Source organism: Fonsecaea pedrosoi (assembly GCF_000835455.1).
Source record: "Fonsecaea pedrosoi CBS 271.37 unplaced genomic scaffold supercont1.5, whole genome shotgun sequence".
Classification (NCBI taxonomy): Eukaryota; Fungi; Ascomycota; class Eurotiomycetes; order Chaetothyriales; family Herpotrichiellaceae; genus Fonsecaea; species Fonsecaea pedrosoi.
The window spans coordinates 3,611,681-3,626,942 of NW_013550611.1; the positions used below are offsets into that span (position 1 = coordinate 3,611,681).

At 53.1% G+C, this 15,262-nt stretch overlaps 6 protein-coding genes across 6 annotated transcripts; 3 read left to right on the forward strand and 3 right to left on the reverse strand.

The window, feature by feature from the left end:
• Positions 1 to 483: 483 nt before the first annotated feature.
• On the reverse strand, positions 484 to 2,433 carry Z517_08784 (uncharacterized protein; the record flags this gene model as incomplete). Its single annotated transcript, XM_013427299.1, has 4 exons — positions 484 to 780; positions 881 to 1,496; positions 1,590 to 1,962; positions 2,025 to 2,433. 4 exons carry the CDS (start codon positions 2,431 to 2,433, stop codon positions 484 to 486), a joined length of 1,695 nt encoding a protein of 564 aa, XP_013282753.1.
• A 1,211-nt stretch (positions 2,434 to 3,644) lies between these two features.
• Positions 3,645 to 5,249, forward strand: Z517_08785 (uncharacterized protein; the record flags this gene model as incomplete). The annotated part of the gene is made up of 1 exon (XM_013427300.1): positions 3,645 to 5,249. The coding sequence occupies one exon, from the start codon at positions 3,645 to 3,647 to the stop codon at positions 5,247 to 5,249; it is 1,605 nt and encodes a 534-aa protein (XP_013282754.1).
• A 1,126-nt stretch (positions 5,250 to 6,375) lies between these two features.
• Positions 6,376 to 7,320, forward strand: Z517_08786 (uncharacterized protein; the record flags this gene model as incomplete). Its single annotated transcript, XM_013427301.1, has 1 exon — positions 6,376 to 7,320. One exon carries the CDS (start codon positions 6,376 to 6,378, stop codon positions 7,318 to 7,320), a length of 945 nt encoding a protein of 314 aa, XP_013282755.1.
• Positions 7,321 to 7,594: 274 nt separating this feature from the next.
• Positions 7,595 to 10,708, reverse strand: Z517_08787 (uncharacterized protein; the record flags this gene model as incomplete). The annotated part of the gene is made up of 1 exon (XM_013427302.1): positions 7,595 to 10,708. One exon carries the CDS (start codon positions 10,706 to 10,708, stop codon positions 7,595 to 7,597), a length of 3,114 nt encoding a protein of 1,037 aa, XP_013282756.1.
• Positions 10,709 to 11,066: 358 nt separating this feature from the next.
• Z517_08788 (isocitrate dehydrogenase [NAD] subunit 2, mitochondrial) lies at positions 11,067 to 12,294 on the forward strand (the record flags this gene model as incomplete). Its single annotated transcript, XM_013427303.1, has 2 exons — positions 11,067 to 11,156; positions 11,218 to 12,294. The coding sequence occupies 2 exons, from the start codon at positions 11,067 to 11,069 to the stop codon at positions 12,292 to 12,294; spliced, it is 1,167 nt and encodes a 388-aa protein (XP_013282757.1).
• A 704-nt stretch (positions 12,295 to 12,998) lies between these two features.
• On the reverse strand, positions 12,999 to 15,074 carry Z517_08789 (uncharacterized protein; the record flags this gene model as incomplete). Its single annotated transcript, XM_013427304.1, has 2 exons — positions 12,999 to 14,777; positions 14,838 to 15,074. The coding sequence occupies 2 exons, from the start codon at positions 15,072 to 15,074 to the stop codon at positions 12,999 to 13,001; spliced, it is 2,016 nt and encodes a 671-aa protein (XP_013282758.1).
• Between the last annotated feature and the right edge of the window lie 188 nt (positions 15,075 to 15,262).

Below are 15,262 nucleotides of genomic sequence, written 5' to 3' on the forward strand. Positions count from 1 at the left end.
ATCATCTAATATCTGGCGGTGTCAAGCTCTAATCACATGTTCACAGTACTGATGGTAGCCTTCTCCTCCTGGTCTATGCAATCGACCAAGCCATCGACAATTTCACCCATTACCCTTGAAACACCTGGGTGACAATCCCTAGTCTACCTCGGACTCGTTTTGTGTGGAAAGGGAGGCTTCCATTTTAGTCTCCTGGGCGCAACCTTTCTTCGGTGGTGGTCCATTGAGCACGTCTCCCAAATCACACATCATCGCTCTTTACGTGCAGGAGATAGCCAACACCAACCTTCCGCAAGCAAATGCGCATGATGCACACAAGTCGCTGCGCATCCCCCTAAATGGTTCGAGATCTGTGCCGATCGCTGTTAAGATGAAGTCGAGGACAATAGTAGGGATTACGATCCTCCTATCCTCAAGGGTGCACCTATGTGTAGGAAAGGCATTCCTATTCTGACTTGGGAAGGTTGGACAGCAAAAGCTGTGTCAGCCGATCTTCCCTCGATTGGCTTCTCGCCAGGCCGAGCCCCTCGTCCTCATCCACAGAATGACCAGAGCGCCTGTACTCACGAGAATTCCCAAGCCAGTGAACATCCATCCGGTGCCCTCGGCCCGAATCAGCGGGTGTGCGAGTATAGTGCCGATACAGGAGAAGATGTTGCGGAGGAAGTTTGCCACAGCGACGCCACTGCTGGGTTTGCGAGGGACAAACTCTGTCAGCATTGTGACGGCTAGCCCAAAGATGAGCATTGCTGACAAGCCGAAGACGAGGGTCGCCAGCAGCTGTGGGAGTTGTTCGTTAGATACATTCGAAAAAGGCCGTTGGCCGGCTAGAGCAGAAACATGTGGGAAAGAAATCCGAAAAATGTGGAGGGACCCGTACCGGAACAACCCAGAACGCCCCTTTGTCTGCACTCCAACCATACCACAGCATGGATATGGGAAACGCGATGGCAGCTATCCAAGCATTTTCCATCATTCGATCCTCAGGCCGCAAGATCAACTTGCCATTCTCATCGTATCTGTTCTTCCGCTTGGCTTCTCTTGCCATGACATGGTCAGCCCACCTGCCGCTGAACAAGGCTGAGATCAAAAACCCAAAGCCCGCAGGGATGTAGGTCAGGCCGACTTTGGAGACAGAAAAATTGTACGGAGACTTGGCGAAGACGTCTTGGACCGAAATGTTGACGATGTAAAGCGTTCCGAAGGCGAGCGATGCCCAATACGCTGTGAAGAGAATGGGAAGGTGACGGAGAAGCAGCACCATCTTCAGCGGGTCGACAAGCACACCCCAGGACATACGGAGGTACTTCTTCGTGCGACCACGAGTCATAGAGGCGGAAGATCCCGAATCTGCTTCTCGCGCAATGTCCTCGCTTGGATCCTCGTGTCTCCTGACCGTCTCTGGTAATGCAAAGAGAAGAAAAACAAGGCTGACTCCTCCATAGATGACAAGGAACCACTGTGTGCTTCTCCAGCCCCATCGAGCAGCTAGGAACCTTGCCCAGGTTGTCAGCACCTATGATATTGGCAATCGACAGAAGAGAAAACGAGTGGACACTTTTGGGATCTTGCTTTCAGGCAAATCTTACCCGCCAATGATGGGAGCGAGCAGCGGTCCGCACAAAGGGCCCATGTAGAACCGACCCATCGCTTTACCTCTTTCAAAAGGCTCCCAGATGTCGGCCAAGGTACCCGCTCCGACTGCTTGGACCGATGCCCCGGCCCCCCCGGACAGCATGCGCATAGCCACGAAGACACCTATGGTTCTGGCTGTTGCGGAGAGAATGGCGAAGAGGACAAAAAGAGCCAAGGAAACGAGGTAGGTCGTTCGACGGCCGGCCGTTTCGCTCAGAGCAGACCACCAGAGAGGGCAAAAGGATATGCTGAGCATGTAGAGAGCGACGGAGAGGTTGGTGACGGTGGGGCTGGCATGGAGGTCCCGAGCGGTGTCGGCGAGAGCAGCTAGCAAAGGGAAGATTCACCGGTTAGATACAGAGCCCTGCTTCTGTGTATGAATAACTTACGATAAATGATGGCACTCCCCAGCGAAGTGGCCGCCGCAGCAAAAGCCACCACGAAAGTAATGAACCATTTCCTGCTTTTTGGATAGAGATATGGATCATCAACCTCAGCAAGCAGAGCCAGGGAAGCGAAGAGACCCCTCCTGGCCAATCGAGGAGTGGCGGTAGGTTTGTTCGGGCTGGACTGTACGTCCGGGGGTGTGATGTTTATGCTTCTCGCCTGGTCCAGCATATCTGGAGAGGCATTCTCCAGGTCTATTCCTTGGCCTTTTTCCAGCGCCAGAGGTGACGATATAACCTCTAATGCCTCATTAGGGGTTTTTGTCTCGTTGGCGTGGCAGTCGGCGTCTTCGGCGCTCTGTGCGGCTTGGTCTGAACGATGGCCAAGTCCTTCCATAGGAATCTTGTCCATCGAGAGACAGTATGCAGGTCAATTCCCATTGACAATCAAACAGACAATGAATTCCTGACAGAAGTTCCCAAATCTCGGGAGGCTGTGGTACCAAAAAGAATGGAAAAACAAACAGATTCAAGGGTCAAGTTTGAGACTTATCTCTGTGGCAAAGCTCAAGATGTCCAAGGCGACCAACACTCGGATGGAAGCCAGACCAACGTCGCTCCACGGCAAGAGACACTGATTCCATCTATACTTGTGCAAAACATTGACCAGGATATCAGAGTCACAGTCAGAGGCACGCGCGCAATTTCCGGATCTGGGATGACGAGGGAGTCGGCAAGCTTGCCGTTGTCCTTTGGTCGATCAGTGCGGGTTTGATGGAGATCAACCGCGGAAGCTCCACCGGCATTTCCATCTTCCCTAATACTAGATAGATACCCGAATCGATAGGTGCCTAGCAAAAGGACTTTGTTGGACAGTTAGTAGCGTCAAAGTCAAAACAACGCTCTTCGTGCCGTGTGTGGGTCGATGCCGCCCACGATTCCACGAATAAGTCGGGTGTTATAATTCTCAGATATTTCGAGTCAGAGGAGGGATGGTAGATGCAGAAAACACTCTGATGAATGAGAGCCGACCATCGAGGTCTTTGCGGTAGGCATCGCTGACAGGTATCGGACGAGGATTGGCGTTGCGGGGAGCGAGTGAAGGGGTTTCGTTTCCTTCTCCTATGATTTGGCCTGTTGAGTTTAAGAACGTCTGTTTTGGGAAGCTCATGTTTGTCCAGATCACCAACATATCTTTCTAGTCCCTGGTTCCTCTTGTGGTGAACGTGAAATCTCGTCCATTCAAGGCCGTCGCCAGAAGGTGATTTGTGACAGAGGGCTTGCATGGTGGACGGCCATTGGTTGCCTCACCCTGATCTCCACCATACTGGCTGAGCTAGTCCTCTTGTGGTCATTCTCAATGATCCCCGTTAGCCTCATGAACAGCAGCTGCGCTTCTCAGCCTTATTTAACAGCTCAACCTTGCTGTAGGATTTCTCGACCAGAATGTCTTCGAATCGATCTCTCAAGAAACCCTCTTGTCAGGGCATCGCCGCCAGAAAGCTATGGCTGACCCGACGCCATTTCGTTTCAAGCAACAACACCCAAACGTGCCTTCCAAGAATCCGAGCCTTCCCAAGAAACAATGGGAAGAGCTAAAGCCCATGATATCAGGATTTCTGCATGAAGGAGTCACCGTCTCAGAGATTCTTCGGCAGCTTGACTCTAGGCATGTTCACGTCACCAAGGAGCCAGCTCACAACCCAGATGAATAAATGGGGATTGAACAGAGACAATGCCCAACTCCACCAAAGTGCAGACCGCCCCGCTCAAACTCTTCCAACGACTTGTCCAGACTCTACTGAAACGCAAGGTCTGGGCTCGAGCATAGAAACCACGACGATCCGCGACCATGGATCAATTACAGCTTTCGAGACGTCGACCCTGGAACAATCTTCATCTTTAAATGTCGAGTTAGGCACCGACCATGTCTCTGAGGTTACCGGTGCACATTCATCGCTCGGCGCCAGTCCAGGAAGTTCTCCAAACGCGGCTCCTAGTCTAGCTGTTATTACGGAAACACTTTGTGTCAATGAGTTTATACATTCGGCCGTGCCCTATGAGTCATCCGCACAACTGGCTCAGACGCACAACTCAAAGTCAAAGTCTAAAATGACGGCCTATCCTACACTCTCTATGCCCTCCTACAGACCGTCTGGCTTTATCGTATTTTGGGGACGACAACTGGCGGGCATACATCCATATACCTTCCCAGGACGCTCCATCATCAGCAAGTTCAGTTACATGGCCACAATACTTTTCCATACAAGACACTTTGAAGAAGCTTTCGATATCTTATATCTCATTTCTTCTACACTTAATGACTGGATGGGGGAGAATATCTGGCTCAGTCGCTACTTTCTCTTCTTCGTCATAAGATGCGCTCGTTCTGCTCGTACTGCACACCAGAGGCTGGTTGCAGAAGTACTCGTCGAGCAGCTCAGTGATTGGGTGGAGAATATGCAACAACACGTTGACCCCGGCTGCGCACGGTATATGCGAGGCCTCCTTCAACTGGGCGTGGACAGATCGGAGAACAGAACACCAGAGCAAATGGCCTATTGGATTACTAGCTCCATGCTATCCAGCATGTGGCTTTACCTGTTTCCTACAAAACCCGGACGAACGGAATTCCATCCCCGAGCCATCCTTGACTATCTCTACCTTTCTCCCGAAATCCAAGCGATGATGCTCGATGCTCTCTCTCTCGTTAGAGAAGGTGTGCGGAAGAGATATCGGGATCTGGAAATGCTCATTAAGGACAATTGTTTCCCCTTTTACGGTTTTACCGAATCTACTTACTTTGTGCAGGCCCTGGTGTATCGGCTCCTCGAAGAGCTCGTCTGCACTAATCCACTCTATTGGTCTGATAACTCTACTCCTGGCCAAGGCAACAAGCAGTTTTCAGAGCTTCTTTTGAGACAGGCTGTGGTGATATTGACCTTCCTTGTCGTTTCCCGCTCTTCCTCGTCTTCACCCAGCAGTGTTTATTTCCTTGAATCTGCGATTGCGGAACTTCAACAAACCTTGGAATCCGGCCCGGGGAGCAGCGATTATAGACAACTCATTGATGAGTACCTGCAGTTGAGTTCAATAGGGGTCGCAGAGGAACAACAGACAACTTTAACACCGTTGTGTGTTGTGGCAACAGCCGGAGAAGTGGCAGGTCTAGCGAGTCCGACACCTGAACTTGATCTACTTGGCATATCAATCAAGCTGTTCATGTAGCGGAGGGATTTCACAAGAGCGGATCCGATTCTTTATCCACAGTTTCCAGATGCTCCTCCCTGGGAGCCACAGTCGCTGGCAATTGGGGACCGATCAGAGGTGGCAACTCTTGCTAAGTCTTTGACCCCGTCAACGAGCTCGTCGTTTAGGTTGTTCAAGTCCATCGGCCGTGGCAGCGTTGCCTCTACTTCTGACCTATCGATGCGAACAGTATCTACAGGCATGTCACTAGGGAGGATGAGCTGGCAGTTCAGCGCGGTGACGGGCATGCCGTCGGATCCCTCAATCGTGTAAGCCATCTCCCGAGTATAAGGGTATCAAGCTCATTCCTTAAGGGAGACCAGCAACAACCCGATCCGTGTAGAAGCGAGAGTAGGATGAGTAGGTACAGATTTTATCTAGCATGGACATTGAATCGTTCGAAGGAGAACCACTGCTGGATATCTGGAGAGCAACAACGAGATGATGTGCTAAAGTGACAGAGGAATGGGAAGGTCAGTGGTGGAAGTGCTCTCTGCGGCACATTATGCTCGAACTGGAGCCTTTTGCTGGACAAGAATGGGACCATATAGATTTTAGTAGGTTGAGGTTATTACACCTATGATGCAGATTTGTCATTACTTGATGCCTTACGATTCCCTTCCAAACTCGTGGTTCATGAGGTACTGGCGAGGCTGCGATTTGTTGAAGAACCTTCATATCATTGGCTGAGGCTCAGCCTTGCCGCTTCTTGCCTCTTTCAACCTGACGCGGTCCGAAAGAGGAAACTCAGCCGCTGCGAATCAAATCCAGCATCTCAAAACCGGCGAGAGTCTCAACCTTTCAACACAACAGACCTCTAGAAATAGCTAGAGAAATCGGCCCACCCCTTGTTGACTGAGCAAGCGTATTTACCAACCGGGAGAATAAGACCGCGAGGCGCCGTCTATTCGTCTCCTCGTGCTTCATCGACATTCGTGCGGTTGGAACAGAAGGCCAGGAATGATTTGAGGCGTCGAGTCCAAGCTACAGCCCTGCACAAAGCACCCAAAGTAGGAGAAAAACGAGCCCACTCTTGTTCTCCAGTTTTGGGGAGACTCGCACAGACCATTCCCGAGGACACTTGGAAACTAAACAGAACCTGACTATGACGACAAGCGCAGCCTCCGTCGCGGAGGCTTCAACCTACAACTCTTCCTCCGATGACACACTCTGCTGGACCTCCGCGCAGGAGTCGGCGCTCCTGCAAGCCATCATCCGGTGGAAACCGGTGGGGATGCACAAACATTTCCGCATGATCGCCATCCGAGACCACCTCGTGTCCAGCGGGGCCATCAACCCGGACGACAGCCACACGTCCACGGCGGGGATCTGGCGGAAGCTGGCGAGTCTGTACGATCTCGAAAAGCTGGACGAGCGGGAAGACTCGATCATCTTTGACGGGTCCGGCGTGGGCGCTGCTGGCATCGAGGCAGGGAACGGAGGTGGCAACGACGGCGGCGGGGGTCCCGGTGACGAGTCACGCAGCGTCAGCAGCTCCAAGGACACGGAGTACTACTGGCGCGAGTTCGAGCTTCCCGGGGACGACTTTGGGGAGATGATGTGGGAGAGACGGCTTGCCCCCGACTCCGGGTCAAGTACCGAAAGCAGTTCCCTGACGCAGCCGTCGAGCCCGGAGGCCGAGTCCATAGCAACGAGGCGCGAGAGCACATTCGCCGACACGGACGAGCCGCGCAGCTCACCTGTGAGTGTCTCCGGGAGAGGGTCAGGGCGGGGCGGCCGAGGCCGCGGTTCTGGCCGCGGCAGGCTGTCGCGGCTACAGAACGAGCTGGAGACGGCGAAAAGCGAACGCGGCGGCGGCAGCCGGAGGACGAGCAAGGCGCCGAGTGTGGTGGAGCCGGACGGGGACCGAACCATGGAGGACGCGGCGGACGAGGAGGCCGCCGACGAAGAGCAGGACGAGAGCGGAGCCGGCGAGGAGGGCGAGAGCGACGACCACGAGGAAGAGGAGGCCGAGCAGAAGCGGAGTGGGCCTGCGAAACGGGGGCGAGGCGGAGCACGCAGAGGGAGAGGCAGGAAACGGCGGCGATGAGCCTCTTATCGGGACCAAACAGGCATTGTGAAACTACTTTTCATTTGAAATGACAAGAGACGCCATGGCACGGATTGAATGACTAGGGACACCAGAGACTGGCGTTGACGTGACCGCGAGAAGACGATGGTTCCGCAATGAAACTGCTCTAAATCTGGGTATCAAACCCGATTGCGCGCTCCAGGCGCACCGGACAGCTTTAAATATCGCTAAGCTCCTCAATCCCTGTTGTAACTCCACCCTTCCCCCCTTTTTTTGCCTTCACGAACCGTCCTTACGACGCCGCCGCAGCAGCAGTGGTCTGCTGCCTCCCTCTGTCCTTGTCACTGCTTCTCGGTTTCTTGAAGCACCCAAAGCTATTTCGACTGCCGTCCCTCAGTTTCTTCAACACGATCCGCATGTCGCCCAGTTCCTGCTGCAATCTCGCCCTGGCCTCGTTTGTCGTCCTCTTGTCCAACTCTGTGTATATCTGGCCTTGAATCTCCCCTGCCTTGGGCGTCGAATAGTTCGTCATGGTCTGGGCAATAAACTCCGTGTCGAGGGTCGCTTGCATCAAAGCGGGGAGGGAGTAGGTGTTTGGTTTGCGCTCTTTGAACCCCTCGAGCAGGGCTTGCGAGATGTTCTCGAGCATATAGGACAGAATCTCGCCCAGTAGTGGACTATTTGACCCCGTGGTGCTTGGGACAGTCGTAGAGACCTCCGTGTGGACCATCACGAGCTTCATTAGCGCAGCATAGACGTACGGTCTGACTTGGTCTGGCTTTGGATTGGTAGGTACCCAACTTGGAGAGTTGATACCATCTTTGACGATTTGAGTCAAGTTCGCCACCATTGGTTTGGTGTATGAATGGAACAATTTGGCGTCAATTTGACCAAAAACATCCTTGATGGTCTTGGACTCCTCCGCTAGCTTCACAGAGAATAAAGATTCAAACAGTTGGATGAGTGCCGGCACATGATCGTTCCGTAGCGCTTTAAGGTTCGACATAGTCAGGAGCATGCGAACGTTACGGCTGGAGGCGTTGATAGCATCGTGCATCAGAGCTTCGCTTGGCGTAGCACCGACGGCAATTGAGTTGAGGCTTGTTACCAACACCCAGTCTTCCTCGTCTCCTTGGTTCGAAGCCTCGGTGTTTTCGAGCATGCCACTGGCCGTTTTGTAAATTGAGCTGACGAACTGGGTCCGGACCATTTGCAAAAGCTTCGACGGTGGTGGGGTGAGGATGTCGCGACCTCCTGGCTTGGTGGTAGTGTCGGAGAGATATAGCACTTGTTGCATACCCTGAAGTACTTTTCTCTCGAAGGCTTCGATATATATCGGCATGCGAGTCTGATCGCGCTTGTCAGGCGAGCGCACCCAGTCCTCCATTGACTTGCAGCTTTCGGCATCCTTGCTCCAGGCTTCACAGACGGCTCTCATACATCGCTCTCGGGCTCCTGCGATCATGGTCTTGATCTTATCAAACATGGCATTGTTTTTACTCACTGGACCCAACGCGACCATTTCGCCAGCACCGACCCCAACAAGGGCAAGGATCTGCTGCAGATAGTGCACGGCGCTCAGTGCGTTGGAATGAGGTGGCCAGAATGCATAGTCTTCCCATGGCTCGCCTTTCTTTGCCGCCGCCGCAGGCAGATCTGTAGGATCAAGTCTGCCTATTCGGCCATCGGTGGGCGAAAACGCCGCTCCCATGTGAGGGGTTGTAGGTGTACCGGCGGATCCAGGTACTGGCGAGAACAAAGACGAGATGTCTTCAGCGGGCGGGTCGGCGAAAAGCGAAAAGACAGCATCCCTCAACTGACTGACCAGTTCGGTGACGCCGCTCCGCAACCCGTTGACTTCCGATTCGGATAGTTGAAGATGCTTGCTGCTCTCACCTTCATACCCAGTGGGCAAACTTTTCTGTCTGCTGCCATCGATAAAAGACTGTGCTGTTTCCCAGAAGTCGACAATCTCGCCGAGCAGCCCGTTGGACAAAGACAGCAGCTTCGTAAAGTAGGTCAGTGTGCAGCTCCAGAAATCGATGACATCTTCGGTGTCGAGAGCTTCCGGCCGCTCTTTGGAGGCCTGTCTCAGAAACATCGCCACAGTCTCGGAGGTTGGACGTTCTCCAAGTGCCAGACGGCGGCGCAGGATCTCGATTTCAATCTTGGATCTCTCCACGACTGCAGCAATCTTGTTCTTCAAGAAGTCGTATCGGCTGAGGAGGTAAACCCAGATCGGGCTCTCCTCCACGCCTAGGTGTAACAAAACCGTGATGAGTTCCATATGCTCCTCTGCCTGGGACACCCCAGAATGTGGGAGAGCGGCCGAGGTGTTGGAGAGCTTGCGCCAAATGTCGCGTTTCAGTGCTTTTATTTGTTCATCCACACTTGACCACATTTTGCCGACAATGACAACCCGATAGACTTCATCATCTGAAAGTCCACGGCCGGTTTGCCTCACCTCTTCGCCGAAGGCTCGTGCCTCGGCGGCGTACTGACGAGCAGAATTGTATAACTCTACAATTCTGTCATAGTCTCTCTGGTTGATAGCTTCACTCAGAGACGAGCCCAATTCAAAGATTGCCCTGTCTTTCTCCACCGCATTCAAGATAACTTTTAATTTCGCTTCACGTTCCTTTCCGCCCAGTGCAGGGCCCCAGACATCCTCGGCCTTTTTGGAGACCTCCGACAGCGAGATTTTCATACCTTGCACACCATAGTCTGTCTCCTTGCGTAATGCATTTTTGCTCGGGCGCTGAGGAGGTGTCACGCCAGCCGCACTGCCACCGCTAATATTCCGAAAGTGGATGCCACTGACGCGACGAGAATGGCGGGGAGACGGGGGAGTATTGGCATGGGTATCAATGCCTTGGTTCCGCATTTCGGTATACACATTGTCGATGGTGGCTTTGGCGCGGACGAAGCGCTCAAAGTTGGTCTCCACCAAGGCTTTGAGTGGCGCCGATTGCTGGTCGATGGACCTGGCCAGATATTTGGATCCTTGTATCAGGTCTTCTGTGGTGTCATCGGAGTGAGTTGTCGACAGGAATAATTCTGGAGAAAAGGTTGTTGAGGAGAGCATGAACCTGTTTCTGTACCGTGTGTCATGTTCCGCTGGCAGGCCAAGGTTCGTCAACGAGGTCACCACGCTTGATGGCGCTCCCAAAGGATCTGGTTCATCTTTCTGCACCAGATTCGCCCTTCCCTCGACCGTCCTCTGGGATCCAGGGAGAAGACTCTTCCTCTCACTAGCGGTCCTTTCCAAGGCTGAGTAACGGGAGCGAGACCGTCTGACGCCCGCGGCATCCGGGTCCTCGTCATCGCTATCCAGCTCCGCCGGCCACTCTGTCGGAAACGGATTGGATATGTTGTAGTGATTCAATATGTCTCGTGTCTGGGCCATGGTGGACAGACTGAGGACGAGCCGTTCATTGATGTCTTGGTGACACGATTTATTGTTTGGACCACAAGGAGGCCCGAGCCACGAGATTATTGGAGGGAGATTTCTCGCAGTCACGTGCAGACTTACATAACTCCACTCTAGCTGCCCCCCTTGCCGGTTGTGATGTAACTGGTACGTCCCTGGTCGATAAAACATTTCACAAGTAAAGCTCCACCACTCGAGCTCTGGCGCTATCTTTGCAAAGTATACGACTGCGCCAATTTCTCAACTCCGTTCCTCGCTCCATGTGGTGAACAGGATCCCTTGCTGAAGCTCCTTTGCTCTCGTTGCTCAGCAATTTCACCAATATTCGCCCACCATGATCGCTTCTCGAGCATTTGCTGCTCCAGCTCGCCAATGCCTGCGAAAAGCTTGCACGCAGCCAACATGGGCTCCCGCATACTTCCAGGTGACTGTCAGATGCTGCCAGAAGCTTCACAGTGCCCATTTGACTGACTCTGGCTATGTAGATCCAACCTAGACGCTACGCTTCGACTGCAGAAGCGGACAAAGTCGCCAAATTCAAGGGCACGAAAGGACCGGACGGAAACTACACCGTGACACTGATAGAAGGAGATGGCATTGGTCCCGAGATCTCACAGTCGGTCAAGGACATTTACAAAGCTGCAAAGGTGCCCATTGTGTGGGAGCCTGTCGATGTTACACCTCGCCTGAAGGACGGCCGGACGGTCATTCCTGACGAAGCCATCGACTCCGTCAAGAAGAACTACGTCGCGTTGAAGGGACCACTCGCAACCCCCGTCGGCAAAGGCCATGTCTCTCTCAATCTTACCCTCCGACGAACCTTCAACCTGTTCGCCAATGTCCGCCCGTGCCGCAGTATAGAGGGCTACAAGACGCCTTACGACAACGTGGACACTGTGCTCATTCGAGAAAACACGGAGGGAGAATACTCGGGAATTGAGCATGTGGTGGTGGATGGCGTCGTGCAGTCCATCAAACTGATCACCCGCGCAGCCTCTGAGCGGGTCTTGAGATACGCTTTCCAGTACGCCCGGGATGTGAACAAGAAGAAGGTCCGTGTGGTGCACAAGGCGACCATCATGAAGATGTCCGATGGTCTCTTCCTCAGCACTGCAAGGGATGTCTCAAAGGATTTCCCTGATATCGAGTTCGACGCCGAACTCCTCGACAATGCTTGCTTGAAGATTACGACCGACCCTGGCCCATACTCCGACAAGGTTCTGGTCATGCCCAACCTTTACGGCGATATTCTTTCCGACATGTGCGCTGGCTTGATTGGTGGTTTGGGTCTCACTCCCTCAGGCAATATTGGTGACGAGTGCTCCATCTTCGAAGCCGTGCACGGTTCTGCTCCGGATATCGCAGGAAAAGGCCTTGCGAACCCCACTGCTCTTTTGTTGAGTAGTATTATGATGCTACGGCATATGGGATTGAACGAACACGCAGTCAAGATCGAGAACGCCATTTTCTCCACGTTGGCGGAAGGCAAGACCTTGACAGGAGATCTGGGTGGAAAGGCCAAGACACACGAGTACGCTGCCGCTATTATTGACCATTTGTAAGTATGCAGCTTTGGTAGGAGGCAAACTTGGCTGCACGTCCTCGACGGTTTTGGAACACAGACGACCTCAGCGATAAAGTCGAGGCGCAGTGTATGCCGCCTTGAGCAAGTCATATTAGGGTGGGATGGTAAAGGCCGGGATGGATGCAGAAGCCAGAAGTCACTTTTTTTTCCGTACTTTGATTTGGTCTGATTGATGTATGATCTTACAAGTACCACGCTAGAGCGATCCGAGTCATGCAAATAACATGTATTGATTGAACAAGAGCGTGTGACCTTTCCCAATGGTGTGCGAGTCCGTCCGCCAAATCGCGCCATCTCTCAGAGGGAGCGCTATATTCCCAAAACAACAGAAAGCTCCGCCGTTGGTGGAGATACAAGGATGTAATGTACAAGTACTGCATTCGGTCGCCGGCTGGTCGGTTGGCGGTCAGGTACAGCCCTTGTAGAGTGAGGCATTTTGACGCGCGAAAGTGGATGTGGCGCCAAAAGAAAATATCCGGAAAGACCGGAAATCGGTCTACGACTGGACCTGCTTTTGTACAAAGTCCAAGTGCCTGTATTACATGTACCTGTACCAGTACCTGTTATGGTCACGACCACACGACGGGAAGTCCAGACAAGGCTGTGAGTGTTGGAGTTTTCTCGATTTTGATGTTAGCATTTCCATTTTGGGAAATTGTCAGAAACCCGATCGAGCCAACCTCAAGCGTCCACGGGCCCGACCCTGACGACTTCTCGTTCCCGCATCTCCTTGACTCGTCTTTCCTTCTCCAGACCCTTCTCCGCCCCGCGCTTCTTTCTCATCAATTTGTCGAATCGCCCTCGCGCTCCGAATTTGACCTTGGTGATCATGTCGCCAGCCTGTCCCTTGGTCAAATCCATCTCGGTCAGGGGCTCCTCCTCAGAAACTTCACGGAGTCGGTTAAGGAAGTCGAGTTGGCCCTTGGAGGCGGGTGATTTGCGCCAGGACGATGATGTCGCGATGAATACACGTTCAAACTTCTGAGCCGCGAACGTGTCGGCGGCATGTAAGGCGTCACTGAGCGTTGCGGCGGTTGCTACAGTGCGAGGACGAGACCAGGGCGATTTGGAAGTCTCGGTTGGGGGAAGAGATTGTTTCCATATGACCATGTACGAAGCGTCAGTGGCCCTAGGATTAGAGTTGGACTTGGACTTGGGAGTGTCGGTAGGGAGGCGGCGCTCAAGGGTTAGGATTCCACCTCTCGCCGTAAGCACATACTTGTAAGAATCGATCTGGACCCAGGCATTGGGGGATATGGCGCGCAGGTGTCGTTCGCCTGAAGTATCTTCGATCAGGTCGTGCACAGAGTCATAGTGGATGAAGTCGAGTTGATGATTGCCGGACACACCATCGGAATCGACAAGGTGGCCTGCCGCATTCGTAGAAACTTCTTTCTCGCTTCGGCTATCCTTCAACGCTTTCAAGTCGTCGACTTTGGCCGACCTCACCATCTCAGACGGGTCAAGGCCAAAAAGGGTCGGTACCGTCACGATACCAGTCTCAAGCGAAGCGACCATATCAATAACATGACAGTCCTTCTTGTCCGGGTACAATCTCATGCCCCGACCAATCATCTGAACGAGCAGATTGCGGGATTTGGTCGGTCGTGCAAGCAGCACGCAGTCAATATTGGGCACATCGGTCCCTTCAGTAAAGACACCGCAATTTAGCAAGACAGGGAATTCGCGGTTCTTGAATGACTCAAGTCGTTCGCCACGTACGCTCTTCTTCGTATTGCCGGTGACAGGTTGCGCATTGATGCCGTGTTTCCTGAATGTGGAGGTCAAGCTTGCCACATGGTTCAGATCGACGCAGAAGACCAAGGTCGATTTCCGGTCGCTGGCTTCATCCATCCACGCCCGAACGGTGATTTCGTTGGTGATTTCAGTATTGACGGCAGCCGAGAGCTGACCCGTCTGAAAATCCCCGTCCTTGCCGCTTCGGACCCTCGAGAGATCTGCTTTCGACCTGACAGTCGTGAACATGACATCCGACAGCCACTTCTCGCCGATCATGTCGATGTAGTCTTTATGATAGACAATGTGGTCGATTGCTGTCCCCAACTTGAGGCCGTCGAAACGAGAGAAGGTAGCTGAGACGCCAACAAGGGCTGGACCAGTACTTGTTTGCTGTTCCAAGCCAAAATGCTGGAGGACTTGCAGGTACCCCGGAGCCACGATATGATGGGCTTCGTCGACAAGGACGAGCTTGAATCTTTCGGGGTTGTATTTGCTCAGCCGCTCGCCAGAGACCATGCTCCGAACCGATGCCACCGTAATATCTGCGGCACCTGAAGCGTGAATGTCTCCCATTTCAATGTCTATGCTCTTCTCAGGGTATGCTCTCTCACAGTGACGTGCTGCCTGCTCCACCAGCTCTCGCCGATGAGCAAGGATAAGGGTCTGTTGGGCAGTTGGACTTGGTGGCTCGATCCGACTGATCAATTGCGTGAATATCACCTTGAGAAAGCAGCGTTAGCATTGCTCTGATGCATCCAACACTCCTGACATGGAACGCACCGTCTTCCCACTTCCAGTAGCTAGTGAGATGCCCAAGCGCCTGTGGCCCTTCTCCAGATATGACAGAATCGATTGAATGCATTCTTCCTGATATGCCCGTAGTTGTATCACCTCGTTACGAGCCGCTGGTGATGTATGGCCGACGACGGTCGCCAGCGACCGGCGTGCGAATGGTGAGATCGGCAGACATTTTGCTGGACGGCCAAGTGCGGAAAGCCATCTGAAGGCTATTACCATTATTTGGCACGGTGCATCGTGGGATAATTAATGACACTGGAGTGAAGGCCGTCGTAGACTTCGGGACTCTCTTAACCTGCCGCTTTACTCCACGGCGCACGTGGCCGGACTTGAGTCGTACAAAGGCTCCAATGGTTGTACGACGTATTCTAACCTCCGCCTAGAGCAACGATGTCTCAACTAGCAAC